Source organism: Nyctibius grandis, chromosome 9 (genome assembly GCF_013368605.1).
Source record: "Nyctibius grandis isolate bNycGra1 chromosome 9, bNycGra1.pri, whole genome shotgun sequence".
In the NCBI taxonomy this organism is placed as follows: domain Eukaryota; kingdom Metazoa; phylum Chordata; class Aves; order Nyctibiiformes; family Nyctibiidae; genus Nyctibius; species Nyctibius grandis.
In genome coordinates, this window is record NC_090666.1 from 25207443 (window position 1) to 25233558 (window position 26116).

The 26116-nt window shown below is 43.4% G+C and overlaps 1 protein-coding gene across 1 annotated transcript in view; it reads left to right on the forward strand.

The window, feature by feature from the left end:
- CPS1 (carbamoyl-phosphate synthase 1) overlaps positions 1-26116 on the forward strand; it is a 98467-nt gene that overhangs the window by 9159 nt on the left and 63192 nt on the right. Inside the window, exons 3-14 of the mRNA XM_068407709.1 lie at positions 1060-1169; positions 5247-5391; positions 6456-6545; positions 7269-7325; positions 10404-10496; positions 15323-15412; positions 16481-16609; positions 17197-17303; positions 17710-17851; positions 20364-20441; positions 21961-22059; positions 22764-22859. Of these exons, the coding sequence (XP_068263810.1) occupies positions 1060-1169; positions 5247-5391; positions 6456-6545; positions 7269-7325; positions 10404-10496; positions 15323-15412; positions 16481-16609; positions 17197-17303; positions 17710-17851; positions 20364-20441; positions 21961-22059; positions 22764-22859 (1236 nt within the window). The remainder of the gene's footprint in view (positions 1-1059; positions 1170-5246; positions 5392-6455; positions 6546-7268; positions 7326-10403; positions 10497-15322; positions 15413-16480; positions 16610-17196; positions 17304-17709; positions 17852-20363; positions 20442-21960; positions 22060-22763; positions 22860-26116) is intronic.

Consider the following 26116-nt stretch of genomic DNA (forward strand, 5'->3'; position numbering starts at 1 on the left):
CCCAGAAATTCGATGGCAAATCTAGTTCCAGCTTTGCTTACTCTCTCTCTTTCCCTGCATGTCATCGGTGATCCTACTGCCTGAAGGAATCTCCCAACTCATTCTGTCATTTCTGTTGTGCATATACTCGTTATTTTTTCTGGTAGAAGCTGGAGTTCCCATCCAATTCCTGGACAGGCTAAGAAAGGTTTAGTTTCCAAATGAGGCGAAAGAGGGTGTGTTTAGTCTGGTATGTGCAAAGATCCAAAGACCCAGCTATGCCACTGAATCTCTTAATGACTTTTGTAAAAGTCACTCTCTGTGTCCCATTTTCCTCGGCTGTAAAAGAATGGTTAAGCCTGTAAGGGATCCCACAGTTAGTGTGGGACTGCTAAGCGCTGTCTGAAAGAGACGCGGTTTTATGGGAAGTTCTCCTCTAGGCTCCTTGTTCCATATCTACCTCTTGCAGGACAGTTTATGCCTGTCCCTGAGGTAACAGACCACGAGTGTCTGTCTGATCCACGAGTTCTTCTCTTCTTGTGTCCTACAGCAGAATGGACTGGTATCTTGAATTTTGCTGTCTGATGACAGTCTAACTAAGCATACATTTATTTTTAGCAACTTAGCTGTACAGTTGCAACAGAAGTTAAGCACTTATCAAAGGTCACAGCTGTATGAGAGCCAGCATACTCAGCAGCAAGCCTTGAGCAAACATTGAGGAGAGAGGCAATCCTTTCCCTACAGGGCTATGATATTGGTTAATTGCAAGATATAATGGGTGGAAGAAATGAACAAAGCAATGTGGAGGGGTGATCCCACAGTAATAGCAGCACATACTCTGCTTTTGGCGAGGTTTGCCAGCTGCCTTGGCCTCATTAGGAGCACAGTGTTTCCGAAGTGTTAGAAAGAAACAGAGTATCAGGAGACTAGCAGAAGAGACAGTATCTTGGCAGCTGGGAATGGGAGAGGGGCAGGAATACTTACAACCTGAGGCGTGAAAGGCAGGTGCCCTAGGTGCCTTAGGTGCCCTAGGTGCCCTTTTCCTCCTGTATTTGAGTCTCTTCATGTGCCTTTCTCTAGGTGCAGACAGCGAACTTGGTGCTGGAAGATGGGACGAAGATGAAGGGCTATTCTTTTGGCTATCCATCCTCCACAGCAGGGGAAGTCGTATTCAACACTGGTCTTTCTGGGTAAGGCAAAAACAAATGAGATATAAGCACCAAAACTTCTCTGGGAGCTTATTGAAGTGTGAAAGCTACTTTTTCCAAGTTTGTAGGGTCCTGATCCAAGCATGTAGTGTTCTGTATAAGAAAACACTGTAGTCCAGGGATACAGAGAGAGAAAGAGTCAATGAAGAAACTGCAGGCAGTCCTCTTGTGTCATAGCATTTGTAGTGATGAGCAACTTTAAAGACTGATGTAACTAACCATGGTAGTGAGGTATGTAGGGATCTGATCACTTCCCATTGAAATGCAGCCACTGCTGACTCAGAGCAGAGGAGCTATCTTTGTTCTTCCTCCAGTGCCCTGATCAAATATAAAGGTTTGAAGCATCTGCAGCCTCTGGGTAATGGAACTTGGGTTCCGAGTGCAAAATTTTTAAATCCTGAGGTTCCCAAGTTGGTTACCTATATGACCTATCCCTTATGACATTTGTTGGCTTATACGGCAGTTAAGGATGCATTTAAACTCTCTGCCCTTTCCAGCTAAAGGGTAGGGTCAGATTCATGCCTAACCTAGCATGAGTCTGTCCTCTTCAGTGGTAGAAGCCAGTGGCTGACTTAGGGCGGCAGCCAAATGCTGCTGGTGCTTTTGTTGAACTGCTTGAGCAGAAGAAATCTGCCCAGAGGAATGAGGCTTTTGGTTAGGAGAGGGACATGTCCCTGGGGAGGTGAGACAGCTCTGAGATTGTTGGTGCTTGAGCTTTTTTTGCAGTCATTCATAGCTGTCTTTGCCCAGCTGCCTTGTGTTCCCCAAACTCTGCTCTCCTTTGGAGAAACCAGTACTCACAGGATGAGTTTTTAAATGATCTCATTGATGAGAATGTTAAATTGCTGCGGAGGGGAATCTGTTTGCAAAGTTTTGCATTAGGAGACAATTATTTAAGTATTTTGACAGCACTAATTACTGGCTGTGTTAATATAGCTGCCAACAAGCAACTGTTTAATATAGATCAGAATGATGGAGGGCACCAGAGTTCTTTTCTCGGTGATAGATTATGGGCAATAAATCTTGTCACATCACAAAAGTCAAGGAGGACCTGATGGATTAATTTCCTCTCCACATGTTACTGTGGCAGCAGAAGCTGTGTTTGCTCATTTTCTAGTGATTTGGAGAGTATGCCTGTGAAAGAGAGATCTCTTCTGTGCTGGGGAGCATATGGGCACGGAGGGAACATTCAAAATGTAAGGTTGTATCTTCAGAGCACTCTCCAGGAACATGACCTTGATTGATTGATTCGGAAAAGAGGAAGATAAGAGTTTGCAGCATTGTTGCAGATTGTAAAAGTGGCAGATTTGCTACTGGATTGCTGTCCAGTGAAAGAAACACTGTAGCTCTGCCTAGTGCTCCTGAGCACAAAGGTCAAGACCTTATGTATTCAGGGGAACACAGCTACCTCTTTTCATTGACACAGTAAGAGACTAAGTGCCTGTGTGAAGAAGGTGCCCAGGGTTGGGGCCTTTTACAGACTGTCTGGGCACATAGGAATTTGTCAGTATAGGGAGCAAGAGGCTAGCACGGGGCTGATCTTGCCATGACTGCTGTTAAGCCTCAAACCACTGCTTTATGTGAAGTGGGTGTTTCTAGATGCCGAGTGTGGGGTCAGCAGGGGCTCTGTACTGTAATGATTAATATGCTGCTCTGTTCCTTGTCTCCTCATCTGGAGCCCCACCTTCTGATTCATGTCATAGAACCGGGAGGCAAGGCATTTTATGTGCATACAGCTTTCAAGCTTGAAGTAGCTAGAAGTGGCTGAACTGTTGTCAGATTACGCTGGAGTAGAGGGCAGAGAGCACTGTATTGGAGATGGAATGTTGAATTTTCATTAGAAAAGCATGTGGATGAACTTTTCAGAAATATTTGCTCAAAAAAAAAAAAATCCTAGCATTGCAGCCAACTGTTTGGTATAGGAACAAAAACGAAGAGAGGAGATTTCCAGTTAAGAAAGAAGAATTACAACCTGTAAAATGTTTCCATGTTTGAAACAGCTCAGTAAATACATTTGCCTCCAATAAGTCTGCGTGTGTTTCCTATTATATTCTAGTGAGAACTGATTGACGAGAATTTACTGAAATAGGGCAAGCCTTTGGGCAGGCACAGCAAGGACCGGACCGTGCAGCATCTTTGGAGCTCGTGCTCCCATCTGCTCCTCTGTGCTCCACAAGGCATCGTGCCTGCTTAAAGGGCGTTGCATCTCAGTGCAGAGCTGTGCCTTCCTACGCCAGCCAAGACCAATCGCTCTCTGTCCTTGTTTGCTGATTACAAATAACATGCAAAGGTTAATTACATTAGCTTTGTCATTAACAAAGAGTCTTTTGGAAGCATAACCAATTGACTTGGAAGAAGAGAGCAATGCCAAATGTGCACGTGCCATGTGCTTACTGCAGTTCTGTGATCGCACTGCACTTTGTGTGCTTGTTTACCTGCAGCAGGAAGTATAGATTTGAACAGCAGGAGAGGCTTACCTGAACATATTTCATGGCCATTGTTCATTCGACATGTCATTTCTCAGAGCTGGCTGGTGTGCTGCGTTGTCTGTATCTCCCTGCAACCATTCTGGGGTTTGTGAAGAGTTCCCCAATGTTTGACAATTAATCTTCTGGCAGTAAGTCTGATGTTCCATAAAAATGTCTCTTGTGACTTGCTGATATGTGATAGATGGCTGGAGTTGCCAATTATGTATTGTTTAAACAATAATGACAATAATAAATTATATTTTGTATAGGGCAAATTCATCCTGAAGTGTCTTTATGCATTTGGCTAAATATTTGTGTGGATAAATTCATCTGTTGCTAAATTACAGCTGCTTTGGAGTTGAAAGACAGGAATTGTTTAATGGATTGCTGCAACAGTATGCTACAGTATAAGGGAGAAAGTGAAGGACTGAAGCTGAAGAATAGGAGCATGGGCATGTAGACCATGTTTACTCTGTCTCCTTCTTTGGGGTTGAAAGTGAGACTGGATCTACTGGATCCAGAGCTGATACTTTGTAAAATCCTAGGTTTGATCTGCCACTGCAGAAGGATGTTCCACCATGCTTTTAGATCTGTCCTCGCTGAGAAAGGGTATTCAGGCAGGTGCTTGAACAAAGTTGCCGTTCCTGGGGTTTCTGCCTGGGCCAAAGATATAAGGACATGCTCTGGGGCCTTGTGACCGGAGTGGACTGCTGAATCCCAAAGCATTGCCTTCAACTTGCCTTCTTCAGAGATACACAAACCAACTTCCAAGCACTTAAGAGTCTTGTCAGGTGAAATGTGTGGTGTCCTGTGGGTGAGAACCTGGAGATTGCCTAGAAGAGAGGCCAGGCCTCTGCTGGGAGAAGCTGTAGAAGTGGTACAGTGACAGGCTTTGTTGACAGAGCAGGTAGAGAAGAACCCAGAGTAGTAGTGAGGAGTCACAAGGATGATTCACAGCTGCTTCCCTGATCCCCAGACAAAAAGATAGGCATAGATTTGTCTACTTGCTCCCCCAGAGAAAGAGCAGTTATAGCCCTGAGCATCTCCAGGCTGGGGAAGGGACCAGGTCTGGGCAAACAGCTCTGTTGTCTATCAGCTTTTCAGTTTGAGCTTTCTATTGCCACTGAGGGGCAAGTTCTTACACTGCATGGAGGGAAGGACACAGAAATGACAAAGCACTGCCCACATGGTGAGCCCAGGGAATGACCAAGCCTAAGCTATTATCTGTGGGTCAAGTGATAAGCTATGCACTTAATGCAGTTCTGTGATCACTCTGCACTCTGTGTGGTTGCTTACCTTATGTTAAATCACAAGGAGTCTGAGTTTGTTAATGGCTCCTGTGCTTTTCTTAAATGAAACGTGAGAAGCCAAAGCCTTTCCTTGTTCTCGCTGTCAAATGTTTAATCACAGACGGCAAAGTCAGGGCAGATTCACAGATGTGTTTGCTTTTATACTGACAATGCTTTCACGTGAATCACATTTCTGTATTTTTGTCATATGGGAATTCAGACCTGTCTTGTTTTCACTGGCTCTTTTGTTTTCCTTTCAACTCCAGACCAATGTACTTTTCTTCTGTTGCTTCTTCATCTAGATACACTGAAGCCTTGACAGATCCCAGCTACAAAGGACAGATTCTTACACTGGCTAACCCCATCGTTGGGAATGGTGGAGTGCCTGACACAGCTGCTTTGGATGAAATGGGCCTCAGGAGATTTCTGGAGTCTGATGGGATCAAGGTAACAGTGGGAGACGCAGAGCTGAGTGTGTGTGTGTGTGTGTGTGCGAGGGTTTATTGGTACCCTCATAGAAGTTAGAAGGAATCAATGATACTCAGCCTTTCTTTTTCCTCTTCTGCATATTGTCCTTTGGAGGAAAGGTGGCAAAAGATAATCTGTCTTGCTTTCTCTACCAGGCCATGTGCTGTCTGAAAGAAGTGTGTTTCCCATCACTGACAGACATGCTGCAGTTTTTGTGAACTGCTGTCCTGGATGGCTTTTTTCCCCACATTCCCTTCTGCCTCGTATTTATCTGTGTTTGCCCAGGACTGGTTGCCACAGAGAGATCAAATGCCAGTGAGAATGAGAAGTTTTTGTGTGCTCAGACTTTTCTCTATATGCCTGTACTACCACAAACAGGGGAGGTGACAGCTGGGTGGAGATGGCCGTACATACTAGTGCAGGAACCAGCATTTACACTGTGGTGACAAGGGATATTGGCTCGGAGCAGGGCTGTGTCCATGCAGTGGTGGCAGTACTGAAAAACGAAACAAACCCACGTAATTGTGGAACCAGTGAAATGCTTTATCTGTCCTGAGGTGAAATGGCTTCTTTATAAGATATCTAACTCCACTGGAAAATGGAGTTGACTTTTGAAATGAAATGTCACTTAAAAGTGAAAAGCTTTCTTAAACAAAAAATGAATTAAAATAAAACATTTTGTCTTGTTTTAAATTTCCATTTTCTTTCTAATGAGAAATGTTTTCTCAGTTCAGTGCAATTTGCAGCTTTGTTTACCTGGAAGCCACATTATTCTATGTATTTCTTAAGTAAAAGGGCCCAGGTACAATCATGACAGAGTGTGAAGTCTTTACCCCTTTTCAAGGTACCTGTTCTGTGCACTCCCCCTGTGAAGACTCAGATTTGCTAACTTTTTGTTATATAAGAGCAGCCATACCATGTTTGCCCAGCTTTGTATCCTGCCTGTGATACAGTTTGCAGTGGATGAACAGTGAAAACTCAGAAGGTACAGGGCAAGTACAGAGTGATCCTTCAGTGCAAAATGACATTTCTTCTCTCTGCAGGTTTCAGGTTTGCTAGTGCTGGATTACAGCAATGAGTACAGCCACTGGCAGGCTGCTAGGAGCCTGGGAGAGTGGTTGCAGGAAGAACAGGTGAGCAACCTAGGGGTAACTACATTATGAGAACAGACCCGCATGGATGGGAACAGGGGAAAGAACTGCTGGCTTTGAGCTGGTAGCCACTCCTCTCCGATGTCTTCAACAGTCTGTACTGGGCTCATTCTGTGTTCATTAGTTCTCTGATTCTTCATCCATTTCTCTGTTTCAGGGTGCAGTGGTATTTCCAAGAGTGGTCCAGAAGGAATGCTAATTAAATGGGAATGTTTGGTTCTCCATAAAAATGATATACGTTAGATTATATTCTATTCTCTCCTCAAATGTTTCTGAAGTCCTGCTGCTAGTGGTTGCCATGGTTGTAACCTCAAGAGATGTTAGCTACCAGAACCCCACTGACTTGTAGCCAAGGGAGTCATGGACCTGTCAATAGACTGCCACTGACTTGTGATGTCTGGGAGCGTTAGGTGCTCGTAAGTAAGGCAAAATGGGGCTCAGAAATGAGAGAGATATTTGCCACGTGCGCTTTATATTTTGTGCTTTTTAGTGCAGAAACTAAATTTGAAGAACTAAGATATTTGTGAGTGGGAATAGGGAGGAGAAGTGAAGAACTGGAAGTGAGGCAGCCTTGGTAATAGTGCTGCTAAGAGCCAGAGCTCCTTAAATAAGGACATGTTCTTCTCAGCAAAGTGATCTGGCTGCTGTCTTCCTCTGTCTTAGCTGCTTGTTGTCTAACGTATCCTTCTCTTGTGTTTTCTTCAGGTGCCTGCATTGTATGGGATTGATACCAGAAGGCTGTCCAAATTAATTCGTGACAAGGTATGATCTGCTTCCCTTGATCCAGTTGCATTAACCTTGCTATTGCTGGGCCCTTTTTCTAACAGTGCAGCAAACCCAGGGTAGCAATGCTACTGCTGGGCTGCTTTGACCTCAGATGCTGCTCAGGTCTCCATGCTCTTCCAAAGGCTCTGTGTCTTCTGTACGGCTGAGGCAATGCTGTGATCCCAGGGTGCCCTTTCTCCTTGGCTGTGCTTTGGCTTTCCTGTTCTACATCAGTGAACCAGCACAAGCTGATGTAAATGAAAGGCCTCAGGTAGCTGTGTCAGACACAACAGGTAGTAGTGTCAACTACATGTTGCCTCAGATAGTAACAGTCAGAGCAACAACTCTGTGAGATATTGTGGATATTAGTTCACAGACTGCACCACCTTTGGTCAGTGGAAATTCTCCTGCTCCTCAGAGACAAAGGAAAGCCTGTGATAACCTAAGCTGGATTCCTGACTCAGGCTGGTTTTCTTTGGCTGAAGCCTGTTACTATTTTTAATAGTAATTTCTTTTCTCTGGTTTCCAAGAGCTGACAATTGAAGGACGTGAGCAGGATTATGTACCGAATGGAGGCGAACGTTAAGGTACATTTCACACTGGCTAAAACAGTGATGAAAGCCAGTCTGAATGTAAATGTGCCTTGGAGGCTTTTAATTTGTAATGGATTATTTGAAGCTACTCTTTTCTTTAGGTAATCAATTTGCAGTCTGCAGTCCAAGCCCACACCCCCTTTCATTCCACAGAGCAGAATATGAATGACCTAGCTTGAATAGAGGAATATTTGTAGAAATGAATTCTCGTGGGAAGACAGGGCCTTGTCCTGCTCTTATAGACATCAGACAAGTGCATTTTAATACAATAGAAAATGGAATACATTTTCTACTTTCTTGAGACATACTGTTTAATGGATCAGTGTTCCTTTCATCCAAAGTAAATACGCTTTCAATGTTTATCCTGTAACTTAGCAGTCTATGGTAGTAATGCCTGTTGTACTGGGGCTCTGACTGGTGTTGGTTTATGGCTTTTAAAATAGTGCATGATGTAGCCTTTTTTCCCAGTCTTCTCAGGTTGAAAAAAACAGCTTACATGAGCCAGCAGTGTGCCCAGGTGGCCAAGAAGGCCAATGGCATCCTGGCCTCTATTAGGAATAGTGTAGCCAGCTGGTCTAGGGAAGTGATCGTCCCTCTGTACTCGGCACTGGTGAGGCCGCATCTTGAGTACTGTGTTCAGTTCTGGGCCCTGCACTTCAAGAAAGATGTTGAGGTGTTGGAGCGAGTCCAGAGGAGGGCGACCAAGCTGGTGAAGGGTCTGGAGGGTCTGACCTACGAGGAACGACTGAGGGAGCTGGGGTTGTTTAGCCTGGAGAAGAGGAGCCTCCGAGGTGACCTTATTGCAGCCTACACCTACCTGAAGGGAGGTTGGAGTGAAGTGGGAGTTGGCCTCTTCTCCCGGGCAACTAGCGATAGGACAAGAGGGCATAGCCTCAAGCTTCGCCAGGGGAGGTTCAGGTTGGACATCAGGAAGAATTTCTTTTCAGAAAGGGTTATTAGACATTGGAATGGGCTGCCCAGGGAGGTGGTGGAGTCACCATCTCTGGATGTGTTTAAGAAAAGACTGGACATGGCACTTAGTGCCATGGTCTAGTTGACAGGGTGGTGTAAGGGCAACGGTTGGACTCGATGATCCCTGAGGTCTCTTCCAACCTGGTTGATTCTGTGATTCTGTGATTCACTCCATGTCACTTTATAAATTGGGGGCGAGAACAGGGCTTCATTATGATAAATGCAGAAATGAACAGTGACTTGTTAAATTGGACTCTAAAGGTAAATGCAGGGCACCATTTGGCTGAATAATCCAGGAGCAAGCTAAGACACAGAGTTCCTGTTTGAGAGCAATGGCTTTAGGGCTTTGTCACTAGCATTTATGGGACTGATTGCATGGTGGCATTTAGCAGTTTCTGTGGTTCCCAAGAACCTGACTTGCTTAAGATGATGCTGACCTTTTCAGCTCTGCTCCATTCAAAGCAGCCTGGAGTAGCTTTTGGTGTAAGGTGCTACTCAAGATGAGATAGGAGGTCAGACACTGTTAAGAGCAAAACTCTGTCTTTAAAACTTACCCTTAGCAGTGTGCATGGCAGTGCAAGATACTGGCTCTTTCTTGCCCTCAGGAAATGGCAAGGATACTTCAGGTATGGCCAACCATGGAAGTACCGCTAAACCCAGTGGGCAATCCTGGTGTGCATGATGGCCTGATATTCACAGGGCGAGCTGAATTTAACATGTTTTATCATGATAAGTGTTATGTGTTAAAGGTTGCAAAAAAACCTTTACTTCCTCTGTTTTACTTTCCCCTTCCACCCTTTAAGTTCTTCATTGCACACCTTGTCCCCATGCTGAGAAGAAGTTAACCCTAGGTTAATCCCACTTATTCCAGGAGTGGGTTAAAGCCAAAACAGGGATTTTTCCACTGAGAACTTTAATGAGCAGAAGGTGGAGAACGATATGGTGCTGGCAGAGCAAGTGTCCTAGCTTCTGTGAGGTGGTAACAGCAATGAAGAGTAGAGCTTGCTGGAGGTGATTTTTTTTTTCCCTAACAGTTTATTCAGAAAACAGCTGCGCCGACCTGCCTCTTACATAGCTTTAATTTACCCCAGCTCTGCTGCCTTGTAGCTGTCCACAGGAAGTGGCTGAAAACCTCACAGTGGGTTTCCAAAACCAAAAAGCTTCGAACTGCTTTGTGGATTACACCCAGACCTACAAAACAGTTATTTGGGGATCTGAATTCTGATCCTCTTGGAATGCAATGCATTTTACTGTCACTAGACAGCTTGCCAAACTGCCTATTGACAAATTTTACTGCTGACAATACCTTTCCCCTGAATGAAGGATTTTAAACAGATTTTTGATACTGAGGTAGGCTCATAAACTTCTGAAGATGCTAGAAATGGTTATAAGCTGCCAAGAAACCATCTCTAAGCAGCTGTTCCAGTTGCTGTGCCTGTCAGCACCTTGTCCCGGTGTTCACAGCTTCTCCTTTGCTCATGCTTTGCTGTTTACTGCTGTATTTCCACAGGGCACGATACTTGGGAAGATTGAATTTGAAGGTCAACCCATGGAGTTTGCAGACCCAAATAAGCAAAACTTAATTGCAGAAGTTTCAACAAAGGTGAGAATTTCTTCTGTAGGACCAGGGCTGTACACTCCAGGTAGTAACTGCTCGCCATTTGCTCTGGGGATCATCCAGTCTTTCTAAACAAACAATTTTGGGACCTTTTCTAAACTATACACCTTCCCAGACCTTTGCAGGACTGTCATCTTGACATCATCCTCACAGAATCCCCATAGCTCCTTAGGTGCAGTGTTGAAGATGTAAAATGAGCTGTGTTGAGCTGGATGTAGTCTGAACAGTACTCTGATCAGAGGATTGTGTGTTACAAAGGCAGGATTGAGAAGTATTGGGGATACAGTTAGACCTAGTAGATGGTGGACATTTTCAAATGTAAGGCAAACTAATAAAAAGAATGGTTACTTTTCTTAAATAAATTTCAGGAAAGCTCACAATAACATGTGATAATCTGTGCTCAGGCATAATTTTGTTGAGGTGATTCCAGAAGATATTTCTAGATTTCAAGAAGTGTCCACATTAGGAATCCCCTGGATCTAATATTACTGGCATTAGCTGCTTTGTATCTAGATATGTACAGAACAGCAGTTAAGTTTACGCTCTGTGACCTGGGCATGCAAACTGTGTTTGGCCACAAGCTGAGAAGAACGTTAACAATTCATGAGGATGTAGCAAACCAGGCCCATACTAAAAATAGTAACTATTCTTGTTCCAGTGCAAGGGCTAATGTCTTAAATTGTGGACCCTCTGGGGATTTAATTGTGGGGTAAAGAGTGCCTTGGGTGCTTAATCCCATTGACTGAAGTGAGAACTGAGTGTGTGAGTCCCTTTTACAAATTCCATGGTGTTTGTAGCTCCTTCAAGATCAGTGAGGCTCTGGAAGAGCTCTGCAAATAGTTGCTTGTGTACTGTTCTGCACACAAGCTGGTGTGTTAGTGGTATGAGTGCAAAGCAGTCCTGAACAGACTGGTTAGTGAGCAAGTGGGAATTTGAAGCACAGTCCCCATCCAGGCTTGGATTTATGGTAGTAACTGGTTACCTGGGATGCCATTGGAATACATAGGCTGCCTTGAAAATCTCACCTTTGGGGATCTCACTGACTCATGCCAATGCCTCCACTGTATTTTGAGTCAGGGCCTTGTTGCTACACAGAAGGATGGCAATTGCTTATTGAGGTTGTGATTGATGGTTGCAAGATGCCGGTGGAGCCATTTTGAGCAGTAACTCAGAAATAGGTAAGGTTGCTGATGCTAAACTCTGCAATTACTAAGACAGAATTACTGTAAAGATGCTGCAAATAGCTTCTAAAAGGGAGATATAATAAGATTAACGGAGCTGTGGTGGTCTCATTATGTTTATAACTTCATTTTATAGGCTTAAAAAGCAACATCACAGATAAAGCTGAAAATGAAGTAAGCTGTTCAGTGTTGGTAATTACTGGACATGATAATCTATCTGTTGCCAAACAGCTATTTTCATCTAAATCAGGATACAGTAAGATCAGGAATCTGCTTATCAATTACACTTTAGGAGTGATTGATTTTTTTATTATTATTATTATTTTTTCCCCGCCTTCTTTCGATGCTAGTGGTATAGACTGTATTTGCTAGTGTTGCCTATACAGGGCAGGGCATGTAGAAAACTGCCAGTGTTTTGCAGTAACTTTTGTCAGAGGTGTATTTTGGTGCATGTGATGGCCAGAGTCCCAAAGCAGATGAGAGGTATTTAGCTGCTTGAAGCTAAAAGGTCACTTCTATCCACACATACAGCCCCACATACTTTTTTTGTTCTGAGAACTATTGCCAGCAGGAGTTTCTACTCTCCCTGACTGCTGGCTCGTAGCCTTCCCACATCATCCTTTCAGACTGGGACAGTTTTTTGTAAGGCTGTGCAGTGAACAGATGAGGGAAATCCTCTGGCTTTAGAAAGAATATATTTTAACAGTTCGCTGATCCAGTTCCAAGTCTGGTTTCTGTCTACACATACTCTCGGCCAGATGCAGGGGTCAGTGCTCTGCAGTACAGAGGAATAGTAAGTGTGAGAATGGGGGGAAGAGTTGTGAAGACAGCAACACCCAAAATCAGTCTTGCTGCTGAAGAAAACGTTGTAACAAATCATAGCCTAATTATTTGGACAGCGAAGAGTTTTGAGAGTGGGGTAATTAAAGTACCTCAAAGCAGTTTTGTCCCACAACTCCCTCTGGCCGTTAGAACAGCCAAGGAGAACCTTTGAGGGAGATCATTGCTTCATAATGTTTTGCAGGTTTTTAAGTACCGATGATGTGAGGAATTGAGGGATCTCCAAAGGCCCTTTTAAAAAGGAGGGTGAGTTTTTCTTAAGGGACTCTGGCACATGACGCTAAGTTAGTTTCTCTGAGAACTGGGCGCCTTAATCTTCTTGAGATTTTTGAAACCCACTTCCCAGAAGCCTGAAGTACAGTAGGTAGAAGACCCATACAATTCCTGTGCAGTGATAGAGTTCCACCATGGACAGTGGAAGTAGAATCCACTTGTGTATTGGTGACTGTGAAGATATTGTCATATATGATGTCAAGCACAGCTTCATATCAGAAGTCTTGAGTGATCTAACCAGACCCAGTTTCAATATGATTTCCATTCTACTCATTCTCAAGAAGGGATTGTGGGGTACTTAGCCACCTGATTATGTAGTGTGAACTACAAGATGTGTTCCAATACAAAAATCTCCTTTCAGCATTACACAGCAGGAGCTGCAACAGCAGTGGTAACACTACTGGTTCTGTGCTGAGTCATGTCCTCAAAGGAGGATTAGGGACTATTGGCAGTTCTTGTGTTACAGCTTGAAACCTTGTAGTGAAGGGAGGTGGCTCCTCGCACCCTGTCTCTTCCACCCTTGCTCCTAACATGACAGTAAGTCACTCCTGATGATGATCAGAGCTGTTCTCAGACAGGATATGCTCTTGCATCCTAAAAATCTCTTCATCTTAATCTCTGAGAAGATAAAAGTTAAAACAAGAACTAAGTTAGGATAACACAGAGGGAGGAGTTGTAATCTGCTAATAAGCTTCATCTTGGGTTCCCTGTAGAGAGGATATTTTTCTTCTGGCTGGTTGTAATCCTCCTAATGAAAAGATGCAGTTCATCACTGTTGTGGTTTAACCCCAGCTGGCAACTAAGCACCACACAGCCGCTTGCTCACTCCCCCCTGGTGGGATGGGGGAGAGAATTGGCAGAGTAAAAGTGAGAAAACTCATGGCTTGAGATAAAGACAGTTTAATAGGTAAAGCAAAAGCCTCGCGCAGGCAAAGCAAAACAAAGAATTCATTCACTGCTTGCCATGGGCAGGCAGGTGTTCGGCTATCTCCAGGAAAGCAGGGCTCCATCACACCTGACCGTTACTTGGGAAGACAAACGCCATCACTCTGAATGTCCCCTCGTTCCTTCTTCTTCCTCCAGCTTTATATGCTGAGCATGATGTCATATGGTGTGGAATGTCCCTTTGGTCAGTTGGGGTCAGCTGTCCCAGCTGTGTCCCCTCCCAACTTCTTGGGCACCTCAGCCTACTTGTGAGAAGCAGAAAAGGCCTTGACTCTGTGTAAGTGCTGCTCAGGCATTACAAAAACATCTCTGCGTTAGCAACACTGTTTTCATTACAAATCCAAAGCACAGCCCCATACCAGCTACTATGAAGAAAATTAACTCTATCCCAGCCAAAACCAGCACAGTCACACAGCACCAGGTTTATCGGGCATGGATTTTAGCATCTTTTCATAAAGAGGCCCAGCTGTGAAATATGAGTGCCAGGGAAGCTGATACTTACTTTAAATAAAAAAAAAAAGCTTTTTTTTTTCAGTAGTGTGTTACACAAGAGAAAAGCCGCTTTGAATAAAGTACACTTACCAATATTATCTTTCAGAAACTGACCATAACTGAATGTAAGCACAGAGTTTGTTTTTAGAAGGAAGAAGGCTGCCTTATGTGCTTATTGATGAATAACATCCCAGCCTGGTGCTAACTGCAGTCATGTAACAAGTAAAATAATACAGTAAGCTTCAGAAAGAAGCTGTCCATAGAGAACCTTACATCATTGCTACAGCTGTCTGTCAATATGTCTGCATGTTGCAGTATCAAGGCCCATGTAACATATGGTGGTTTGACCTCACTGTCTTCTGTGCTCATTGAGACCAATAGATAAGTGGGTGTACAAAGCGTAATGGTCCAGATTTGGGACTGGTGACAATTTACTTTGTGGAGTGGTTTAAGGAACAGCAGTTGGAAGAGGAGGCAAAGTGTTGTCTAATATGTAAAACTGTCAGGTCCATATGAACATAGGTCATGCTCAGTAGTGTGCTTGGTCTGGTCTGTACCACTGTGGCACTAGCGGTCAGCTGTAGGGTATCTCCAGCCGTGCTACGCTTTGGTCTTACTGTGACTGGAGGGTCAGGGTGATGTTTAATGTGATGGACCTGTAGCTGATGTGAAGTAGCCTTGCCCCACTGGCATCAGCAGGATGACTTCACTTCAGCTGAAAATCTCTCGCCGTGTAGCTGTCGTTTCTCTTGGGCTGCAATAATCTGTGAGAACTGGCTTGCTGCTTCACTGCTAATGAAGTGAAACAGGAAAAAAGCTTGTCATTAGCTATGGAAACAAGTGATTTCTTAGGGACTGCTGTTACTGCTGTAATCAACCATATATAAAAGAGCATTATAACTTCTATTTTCACAGAAAAATTAAGGAAGCGCTAATGTCTGCAGTACTTCTGGGGATTTCCACGTAAATTGATTAAGTACCAGTTGCTGCATGTTGGTGAAAAGTTATTCTACTCCTCTTCCCTGTGTTTTGGGGGTGGGGGGTGATCTGTCATTTACAGCATGGTCTGTCTTTTTATAGGAAGTCAAGGTTTATGGTAGAGGGAATCCAATTAAAGTTGTAGCTGTTGACTGTGGGTTGAAGCACAACGTTATCCGTCTGCTGGTAAAGGTAGGTCAGTGCTTTATGTCCTTCATCTCTTGTTTTGCTTTGATAAAAGTCTCTCCTGTATTCACTAGCCTTCCTTCCACCTGGACGCATCCATCTTAGTAGCAGTTTCCCTCCTAAAATGAGGTACACTTTTTGGGATGATTTTTATGGACTGAGAGGTGTTTCCTGAACACGGTACACTGTATTGAGGGGGTAAGGAAGAGGACCTGTGCAGCAACATTTCAGTCACGAGAAGAATTCCTAGAAGGTGAGCTTTAAAAAGACAAGACACAGTCTCTCTAAAGATCAACCAAGGAAGGTCAACCCTATATTGTCAAAAATAAATAAATGGAGGAAAAACTTTCACAGTGAGGGTGGTGAATGGCTGACATGGGCCCAGAGAAGTTGTAGAATGCCCATCCTTGAATATACTGAAAACTCAACTGACCAATGCCTTCAGCAACCTGCCCTAAAGTTGGAGTTACCCCTGCTTTGAGCAGGGATTGGACCAGATGACCTTTTGAGGTCCCCCAGCCTGAGTTATTCTTTAAGTCTATGATTCTATGAAAATCTTTTCCTGTTGTTAGCACGGTGGTGTAGCAGTCCTTGCTTCTCTAGGCACACAGGAGGATTGAATGTGGTGTCCTCTCATTCTCTAGATGTATAGGGTTTCACTGTTTCTGTTTTTTAGTTAATGTGGATGTTCTTTCCATTTTTCATGTGGAGAACTATTTCTGGCATGTCATAGAAAGAGGCTGTTAGGATGAATGCACCCTGTAAAAGTGAACATATTTTGCTTGTGTGCATACACACTTATTTTGCATTCCATTAGTAACTTTTGATCTCATTAGTGGATTTCAGACAAACTTGATAAACACTGAGGTGGCTCAAAGAGATTAAGTCTACCAGTTTTGTGAAAATAATCTGGGCAGATAGTGGAGAGAAGCCTCATTATTGTCACTGGCAAAGGAATGACTGAAATCTAAACTCAGCCTCTGGGACATGAGAGCATGGGAACAACCTCCTGACACAAATTCATTTGTTCCCCTCCTCCCCTCATTTCTTGTTCCTTGTTTTTTTTTTTCCCAGCGAGGTGCAGAAGTGCATTTGGTTCCATGGGACCATGATTTCACCAGCATGGAGTATGATGGGCTCATAATTTCCGGAGGTCCAGGGGATCCCGTGAAGGCCCAGAAGGTGATTCAGAATGTCAGAAAGGTACAATGTAATAGCCATAGTGCAATTATTCTTGTTTATTTGCCTTTTTTTCAAGTGCCTGAAATCTAAACAGTTGGTTGTACTAACATGTTACGGACCAAATGTCATTCAGTCGTTTCAGCTGCCTGGGGTGTTCCTCATCTTGGTCCACTGGGAGTTGTCTCCGGACCAGAATTTACAATAAGGCTATACAGACCTTGGTGAACAATACATGGTAAACATGATTACCATGATTACCTTATTGGTGCCTTAAAGTACCCTGTGCTCTTTCAGGACCTCTGTGACCTTGTGAAAGAACAGCCCGGATTTCACAGTGCTCCCATTTGAAATGATGTTGTGCCCTAAATGGCTGTAATGCAGAGTTGTCTTTGCTTATTTCCCTCGAGTAGGGCGAGACATTAAGCTGCGCTCTGAGGCTTCCCTCTGAACCAGAGGAGAGGAGGAAACTTTCCTTTATAGGCTGTTGCCACCCTTGCATTCAGCTTTTTCCCAAGTCTGTGTGGCTGCTGTGAGGGAACTAGCATGGTTTATGCTGGAATTGCTGAACAGAGACACTCCAGTATCTCTTGAAGATCTTTTCATTTTAGGTCCTGGAGAGCAATCGCCCAGAGCCCTTGTTTGGAATTAGCATGGGGAATCTAATCACTGGAATAGCAGCCGGAGCCACTTCCTACAAGATGCAGATGGCCAACAGGTGCGGCAGCTCTTCTGCTTCCCAGGGCCCAGACTGACCAGCTCAGCATTGCAAAAGGCCACAGAGCAGCAGTGCTTCACTTCTGAACTGCCTTAATGGCAGCTAGCGTGGCAGTAACATTACTTCTTCACTCCAGCCGTTCTGCTTGCCTTTAATTTAAACTGCCATGTCATGCATTTGGGTTTTTTTGAGGGTGTTTTGAAAGTATATGATGTAATTAATCTCCATCAAACTGAAGAAAAGCAAAGTTTCTCCTAGGATTTATCATTTTGAGATTGGCTGCCAGTATTAAACAGCTACTATTGAACTGCTATGTATGGCCCCACAGTTATCAACTCTTCCTAATTGTGGCATTTGGACACATATAGCACTTCCGTCCCCTGTTCTCTAATCCTTTCTCTTTCAGAGGACAGAACCAGCCTGTCCTGAATGCAGTGAATGGACAAGCTGTCATCACTGCTCAGAACCATGGTTATGCCATCGACAGCTCCACCCTCCCACCTGGCTGGAGACCTCTCTTTGTGAATGCCAATGATCAAACAAATGAGGTGAGCTCATGCTTTCCAGATACCTGCATGCGGCAGCCTCTAGTGAGCGAAGGCTCCATCTCACTTTATTTCACCTCCTGGAAGCCTGCTGTCAGATGACAATTAGTTATCAGAACTAACTTGATGATCTGACCATCTACTTTACTTGGGGCCCTGCCTTACAGCCCAAAAGGGGGTGAACTGTTACCACTGTTCTCCATACCAGCCCAAAGCACAGGATTGCAACAGTGACCTTATGATTTCCCTTGAACAGCCGCCTTACTGACTTCTGTGATTTCCCTGCCATTAGTGGTGCTCACTCCATTGCCGTTGTCTTAGGGCTTGTGCCACAGGTGCACTAGCCTGGGTCACTGTTTTGTTGTGTTGGCTCTGTGTTGCCCAGCACAGAACAGGAATATTATTGCAGTCTAATTAGGTCTGTTATTGTAAATAGAATTCCAAGGACTAAAGTCATTAGAGAGAGAGAGAGGCAGTTACCTCTAGAGAACAACTTACAGGATCTAAGGTAGAGGTCTCATGTCAAGTGACATCCATGTAGGGAAGAAAAATTAAAAAATGCCTGGCCTCTGGAGGTTCGCAGTTGAACAGGGAAAAGCATAGGAAGGAAAACAATATCCCATAGCTCAGTTTTGACAAGGTCAGACAGACATTGAGACAGAACTCAGGCTTTGTAATTGCCCATTTTAAATCTTGTCTGTTAGGCCCAGTGTGGTACAAGTCAGTGAGGTCTTGTTATTTATGAGAAAATCATTGAAAAGAAGGTATTTTCAAAAGCAATTTCCCCCACGGGAATATGCCTCTCTGTTGTTTTGTGTAAATGCCCCACATCAAGTCTGGCAGATTGAACAGTGCTGTTCTGGCATATCCTGGCTATACTTTGCAGGATCAAGGAGCAGTAATTTCCAGCTGATGGTTTTAGAGTAAGTTTGTTGTTTGCCAGTTGCTGTTTTCTTTATCCTTACAGATGTATCTAAACATAGACAAATGTTACCAAACAAGATATTGATACAAAAGATTTGCAGCTGTTTCGTTCAATTTTTGAAATCAGTTTGTTTTAGCTGTGTTGACAAACTGAACCCTTTCATCCTCAGGCCTTTCATGTTTGCTTTAGCTAAAGATTGGAGCTAAAGTGGAGCTAAAGTGATGGTGCTTTTGCATAAAGTAGGTGATAAGGCTGGACATGAGTCTTCTGGATCTAGAAGCATGACATTCTTTTATGTGAGCTAAAGGACCATTTCTGTGAGCTCCAAAGCAGCATCAGTCTCCTAAACCTTCATAGATGGAGAGGGACAAGGAGCAATGGTTTTTTTTAGCATGGGATGAACAAACAGGAACAGGGTTGGATGGGCTCTCATGTGCAGTCTGTTGCATTCTTCTGTTTGAAAGAGAAAGAAAACATTTCTTGTGACTGACCTGACCCATCACAGCTGGACAGGGCCAGCACAGGTTTCCAAACACTGACAAGCCACGGAGTGAATATTTTTAAAAGATGTTTGTATGTAACTAGAAGTAACACAAGCATTCAGGGAAAATGTGACAGATTGATGACATTCTTTACTCTGAGGGCAGTAGCTTGTACCATAATGGATCAGCTGTGGTCAGTAGCTCATCTCTCATCCCTGTTCTATCCCAGCATCCCATCCGGCAGCTCTGGATGGCACTGTTGCTCTATAGGAGCTGTTGGGACTCCTTTGTCCATTCCTAAGGGAAGCGGGTTGTATCAGAACTATTTTTTCCTGGGTTCCCTCTTGAGGGACTTCTCTACTTCCATCTGGAATCAGGGGCCATAAACAATGACAGCTACAGGGTAGTCTCCCAGTGGACCATGCTGCTTGGTGCTATCAGGCCATGAAAATGAGAAGTCTGTTTTTCCTGGCTCCAACTGCAACTACAAGCACTGTCTCCAAACTCAGTTTAGGTCCTTCATAGCTATTGTTTGTCCAGAGCAGTGGTCCCACTTCATCACAGGCCTGACAATGACCCAGGGCGGAGACCACGTGCAAGGCCCTGTGTCAGTATTTAAAGTGAGTTATGGAAGTAAAGAGCGTGACCCAAACCCATCTCTCCTGGAACAGAACCAACCAGATCAGGATGGTAAAACCATTAATTCCATAACAGCCTTGCCGAAGGTGATCTTTTCTTGCCATATATGTTTTTCTTCTCTGCCTAGTCCAGGATTACCTCTGGAAGGAGACTAGCCTATCTGCTCTGTTAAGTACTTAGAACTCAGCAGCATTTGTTGTTGTAGTGAAAGGGATGTCTCCATTTTGCTTCTTGTCCATGCATGACTCAGTGAGTTATACAGGCATTGGAGTGTTAGCAGAAGAGCAAGAGGCTCAGTGACTCCTCAGATAAGAAACTGAAGACTGGGAATGAAATGGGTGTCAGTTTGGCAGCCCCTAGAAACACCCCAGTCCTTTGGCCTTGCGTGCTTACAGGTGTAAGGTGTGACTTTCTGTTCTCTTGCCTGCTTGCAAGGAGGTGTCTAAGATGATTGTTTTTATTCCTGCAGGGAATTATGCATGAGACCAGACCGATTTTCACAGCACAGTTCTACCCAGATGCAAATCCTGGGCCAAGAGACACAGAGGTATTGTATGAGAGTTGATCTAGGCTTGCTTTCAGATGGCCTAGGGAGTGCAGATATGTATCAGCTACAGTGACAAGTCTTTATGTTGGTGATGGTCCTAAATCTTGGTTTTGGAAATGTCGGGATCCAGTCATGCATAGGGTTGTGTCTGCTTAGCTTGATCCGCAGCTAATTACAATCAGCAGCAAGGCATCTATTGGCTTCTGTGTGCTTTGGATCAATGATTCCATTCATACGATGTGTATGCTTTCAGTCCTGGTGGGATTATTTGTGTGTTGGAAGTTACTGAAGTGCTTAAGCCTTTACAGGATCAGGTTCAAATCTCTTGTATCTGGGGTGATTGCAAAAGGAAGAGGATTTTATCTTAACAGAAAAAAATACTAGCCAGATGCTTTGTAATAAAATCATTAACTTTCTAATACATTTTAGTTCCACTTTCAAATTTTATAATTACTGTAGAATTATGTAAATGGATTCACACTTCTTCACTCTGGTTCTCCTAAGTGAAATGAAATTTTAATCCTCCATCTGTGACTTCTCACAAATTCTATAACAACTGATTGCGTACTCACAAAGTATGACTAAGCAGCAACAGGGGATGCGGAAGGCAGAGGAGGCATGTCTGAACATAAATAAACTATTTAGCATTTCTTGAGAGAGGAAGATGGAAGAATACATAGAAGTGCTTATTTTAATCTTAATTTGATGATATTGATTAAACCTGCAAGTAAATCTCTTGATATCAAGAGGTTTCCTAGCAATCTGATTGACTAGTGAATCTCGGAGAACTGAAAACAACCCTCAGCTGTGTCTTTTCCAAGTCTGTGCACTCCCACTGCTGGGATCGGTTAGGTAACATAGTGCCTATCCTGCCAGGCTTGCAGGACCCAGCCATACTCCTTCCCTAGGTGGTTCCCAGCAGCCAGCTTCAGGGGCAATGTGGACAGAAGCCCTGCAAGTGACGGGTCATGTGGAGAGCCTGTCCCACTGTCTGCAGCTCCCCGCCTGCCAGCAGTGGTCACACTGCCTCCCCTGCCTGTCCTGGCTGGAGAACACTTTTCTGAGGGCTGATCTAGGATCTACTCTGGAAGGACAATGCTAATTTAGCACAACTGATGTTTAGCTATACCTGCTCAGATCCCAGCTCTGTAGCGGGCTCCATTCTAGATGGGTTCCCTTGAGCTAGTTAAGTGTATGGTCTTCTGTATTTTAGCTTTTAATGTGCGCTCTTTCATTACACTGCCAGCCATGTACAAGCAGAGCACACAGACATGATTGATATGTGTTTTCTTCCTGATATGACCTCACTTTCTTGAATGCAGATTTGTCAGATGTGTCAAAGTTGTTAAATAAATTTCAAATAATGATCCCCTCTTCTCTGGTGGTGTAAATCTGGCTTCTGAAGGCAGCAGAGCAGAGCTGATAGCTTGTGCTCACAAATGGCCTGTTTTTTCCTTCTTTGCTTGGTATTTATTTAATTCCACTTTGGGGATTAAATGCATGTGTTTATTTTTCCTAGTTCCTGTTTGATTCATTTATTTCACTGGTTAAGAGAGGGAAAGGCACTACCATTTCCTCGGTCCTGCCCAAGGCTGGAGTGACAGCTTCCAGAGTGAAGGTCAGTGTACACCTGTACACATTATTTGTGCCTGTCAGTGAGTCTAGGAGCTAGTTAGTTCCTAATGAACCCCCCCGTACAAAATGGCACAAAAAGCTGACCATGGAAGTCAAAGGAGGCTTCCCTTACAAAAGGCCTGTCAGCTGCCTGTCTCACAGTCATCAGGCGTCTCTTGTCTTGTTAACACACTTTTCTTTGAGAAAGTTTTAAGATCTGGTATTTCATGTATTTTTTCTTTGTAGTTCTCCCAAGAAAGGTAGTCTCATACCAGTATATGAGGTGCCCTGGGGTAATCTGACCATGAGATTTTGTGCTAGCAGCATAATGTTGATGCTCTGTTGCTTAGCAAATAAGTCTGAAATTCCTAGTGTGAACTGAATGTCGTATGGTTTTGCTATCTTAGAAGGCAGCTGGACTTTGTGGGCAGCCAAAGTGAGGCGTGGTTATCTATAAGCACAAGATACATTAACATGTTTATTGTATGCCCTATGCATAAATCATGTGTTTCTCTAACCAGAGATACATGGGAGAAGTGCAGTAGAAATGTTCTTAGAAGTAAAACTGTAGTGGTTTTGGAGGTGATTTTTCTTTTCTTTTTTAGAACTTATGTTTCATAATTTGGGGCTGTTCAGTGCTGCACAGTCTGTTATTTCAACATCCACTACCATGGGACTGATTTTTTTCACACTGTTTGACACTTCTAGGTCTCCAAAGTTCTCATTCTAGGATCTGGTGGTCTGTCGATCGGTCAGGCAGGGGAATTTGATTACTCTGGATCCCAGGCTGTGAAAGCCATGAAGGTGAGAGGATACTCTGCAAATACTAACCTAATGTAATTTACTTTGCTTTCTCACAGCTAACTATGATCATCCAACTATGGTACCACTGGGGCAGAGAAGCTGGTGAGAATAAATGACTGTAGGGAAATTTAGGCATTTCTTGTTTTTGAATTTGTTTGTTGAGTGATGCAAGTTAACCACTCAGGATTATCTTCCGAAGAGACATTCTCAAGGTTTCCATTGCAGTATTCAAGCAGCTTATTTGTGATGTGTGACTGGTCACTCCAGGCTTCTCATATTGAATGGAAATGAAGAGGAGGAATATGGTCAGCTACACCTGAGCCGAAATTACTGAAACTTTTGTGATATGCCAACACACTGCAAGGCAGACAAATAATAACAACAGCTGAATGGCTGGCTGCTGTCAAGACTGTTATGCAAAAGATTTTGAACCCCTTATCAAGGCAGTTTTTCTGAATGGTATTTATTTTAAATGGGATGAACTTTTTAAAGTTCATATATGCCAAGTTTTTTTTCCAGAATAGATTCATAATCTGGAAAGGAATGAATGAAAAGTCATTCCTTTGCATGAATTTTGTCCAATAAACTTATTACCTGTTTTCTGATGTTCCCTTTCTGAAGATTGGAGAGCTGTACTATTCCAAAGCAAACAAAAATGCATGTGTACTTTGGTACATGCCTGAGAAATGCATGCATTTAAAACGGTGCTTGTGCTGAAGCATCCTGCATAGTGCACTCGCATGATGGGTTTTGGGGTCTAATTCACTCTAGAAGCATAGCAGAATTCCTGTGATGGGGTTACTACTGGTAATGTAACAGTTACCTGGGCCCCCTAGTTCATGTCTAACCTTATGTGAAGAAGGAAGAGAGCAGATGTGGCAGCTGCCTTCAGATGAGCTGATGATTGTGAGCAGCTCTGAGGTGTTCTGACATCAGAGCCATTGTATTCCTGTGCTAGTCTTGGATTCAAGGAATGAAAAAAATCAATTACAGTAATTTTAAATATAATCTGGGGTTGCTCTGGGTTGGTCCCGGTGTTACAACACATCTTGTATTGTATATGCTTTGTCTGTGTGCTGTATTGCTATTGCTGGCTATTAGTTCAAACTGGCCATGTCATCAAGAAAACAAGAACAAGTTAGGAGTGGAGGATCCCAGAGTTGGTGAGTGCAGGTGATGACCTGATTTGGGAAGGAGGCATCTCTCTCCCTTTTTTTCTCTTTCATCCTTCAAACTCAGCTTCCGTTTGTGGAAGAAAGTGTTTTTTAATGACAAATCTCCCTACCTTGACCTCCCACAGTGCCCTTTCCCTTCCCGTGCCCAACAGCCAGCTGCTCTGATCTGCAGGCTTATCAGACATTCCAGCAGCAGTGCTTGCATTTCCTGACCTTGCCTCTGGCAGAGTGGTTTACAGTTACGTGCGAGAGACAAGGCAGTTGGTCAGTGGCTGCCAGGGGAAAGCTGTGGTGCATGGGTGGGAGTGAACAGGGACACTTAACAGGAGACAAGAGACTTCTTCATTTTTTTTGTTATAAGTAATCAATGTTGATTCTCACTGCTGGATGTTCTGATTCATTCTGCTATGAGCTGTTGTTCTTTCTAGTCTGTTGGATGCTGATTCATTATAGAAAGGTGCTGTTGTTAATATTCACTCCTATACAGTTAAATGGGTGCCTTTTTTAAAGAGTAAAATTCTGTGGGGCTGGGACTTCTGTAGTCACTGAATTTGTATTTGCAAGAATGTTCATCAAAGGCAGGAACATCCTCTGAAGAACAAGACCTGGAAGCATCTGTGAACAGCAGAGGCTGGCTTGTGGTCACCTGAAAAAACTTCTGGATTACTTGCTGTGGGGATTCTCCCAACTGGTCTGAATACAGGTGGTTATTACACAAAAAGAGGAATGGAGCCCTCCTGGAACATTATTAATTCACTGTTTTAATTAAGTTTTAACAAAGATCTCCAATCAGGATGGGTGGCCATTGCACAGAATGCTATGTGCTTATAAAAAATAAAAAAAAATAAAGTTGAAGGAAAATCCAACATCCTGAGCAATTGGGCCAGAGGATGTGATATCAGTAAAACGTGTCTCTCTTAGCACAGCGAGCATTAATTCTCTCATTAATGATCTTCCTCGTCACTGCTAACTGGTCATAAGACACCTTACCCCAGATAAGTAAGAAAGAAAGGGCTGAGATGTACAGATACTCCAGCTTGTTGAAAAGGGATATACCTCTCCCTCCCCCATTCATTACAACAGAATTATAGCTATGAATTTCTGAATACATTTATTAGAGAAGAATGTTTTGATCAGAGATCTACCCTTTTCCCTCAGCACCACCATGAAAACTACCCAGTTTGGGGTCATTTGTCTAAATTAGAAATATTTTCCATAAGGATTATCTCTCTTCTCTCCCTTCCCTGTTCCACACATTTCCAAAAAAAATTCCAACTTTTCATGGGGGGAAAAAAGGTCAGCAGAAATTTACAGCCAATCTTTAAGTCAGTATTTCAAGTTATCAAAGGAAGGAGAAGAAATGTTATCCAATACCTGAACTGAGCAGTCAGAGCTCTGAGTGAGAATCCCACTGCTCCACGTGAGCTATATATTTGTTCCCTCAAACCAATGGGTCAAGCAATCACAAATTTTAAACAATCACAGAAGAACCCTATGGCATTTTCATGGTTATTGTGATCTGGGGAAAAATAGCAATTTCTGTACTGGTCCCAGCAACACTTCAACAGCATTTGCTCGAGGAATGGCTGACTTAGTCTACCAGCCTTCTTGATTTTTTTTACTCTTTTTTTTTTAATATCATCACAGTTCTGTCTTTAATGAGTTGTTGTTTCTTAACCTCCACAACTTCCATATAGCGAATCTTTTTCTTAAAATGTATTCATCTATAATTAGCATTGTTTGCAAATGTTTTGTTTATTTGTGGAAGTTTATTGCCTTACAAGAAGTTGATGGAGATTAGAATGAGTTCCTGTAAAAATGAGGCCACAGCCTTTGTGCTTCCCAGTCCACCTTTTCAGCAAAGCAGTAATACATTGTTCTTTATCTGCTTGTGTTCGGTGTGTTTTTTTTAAGCTTGCCCACATTCTAGTCTCATCATTATTAGCAAAACTTGGTTGGCTTCCTTGTTACATACTAGTATTTCAAGAGTGAGGAGAGTTGATCTGCCCAGGTCTGACTCAGACTTTTCTCTTAATGAGCAAACTGTAGTGAATTTCTGTCTGTAGCCAAAAGAGTGGCAAA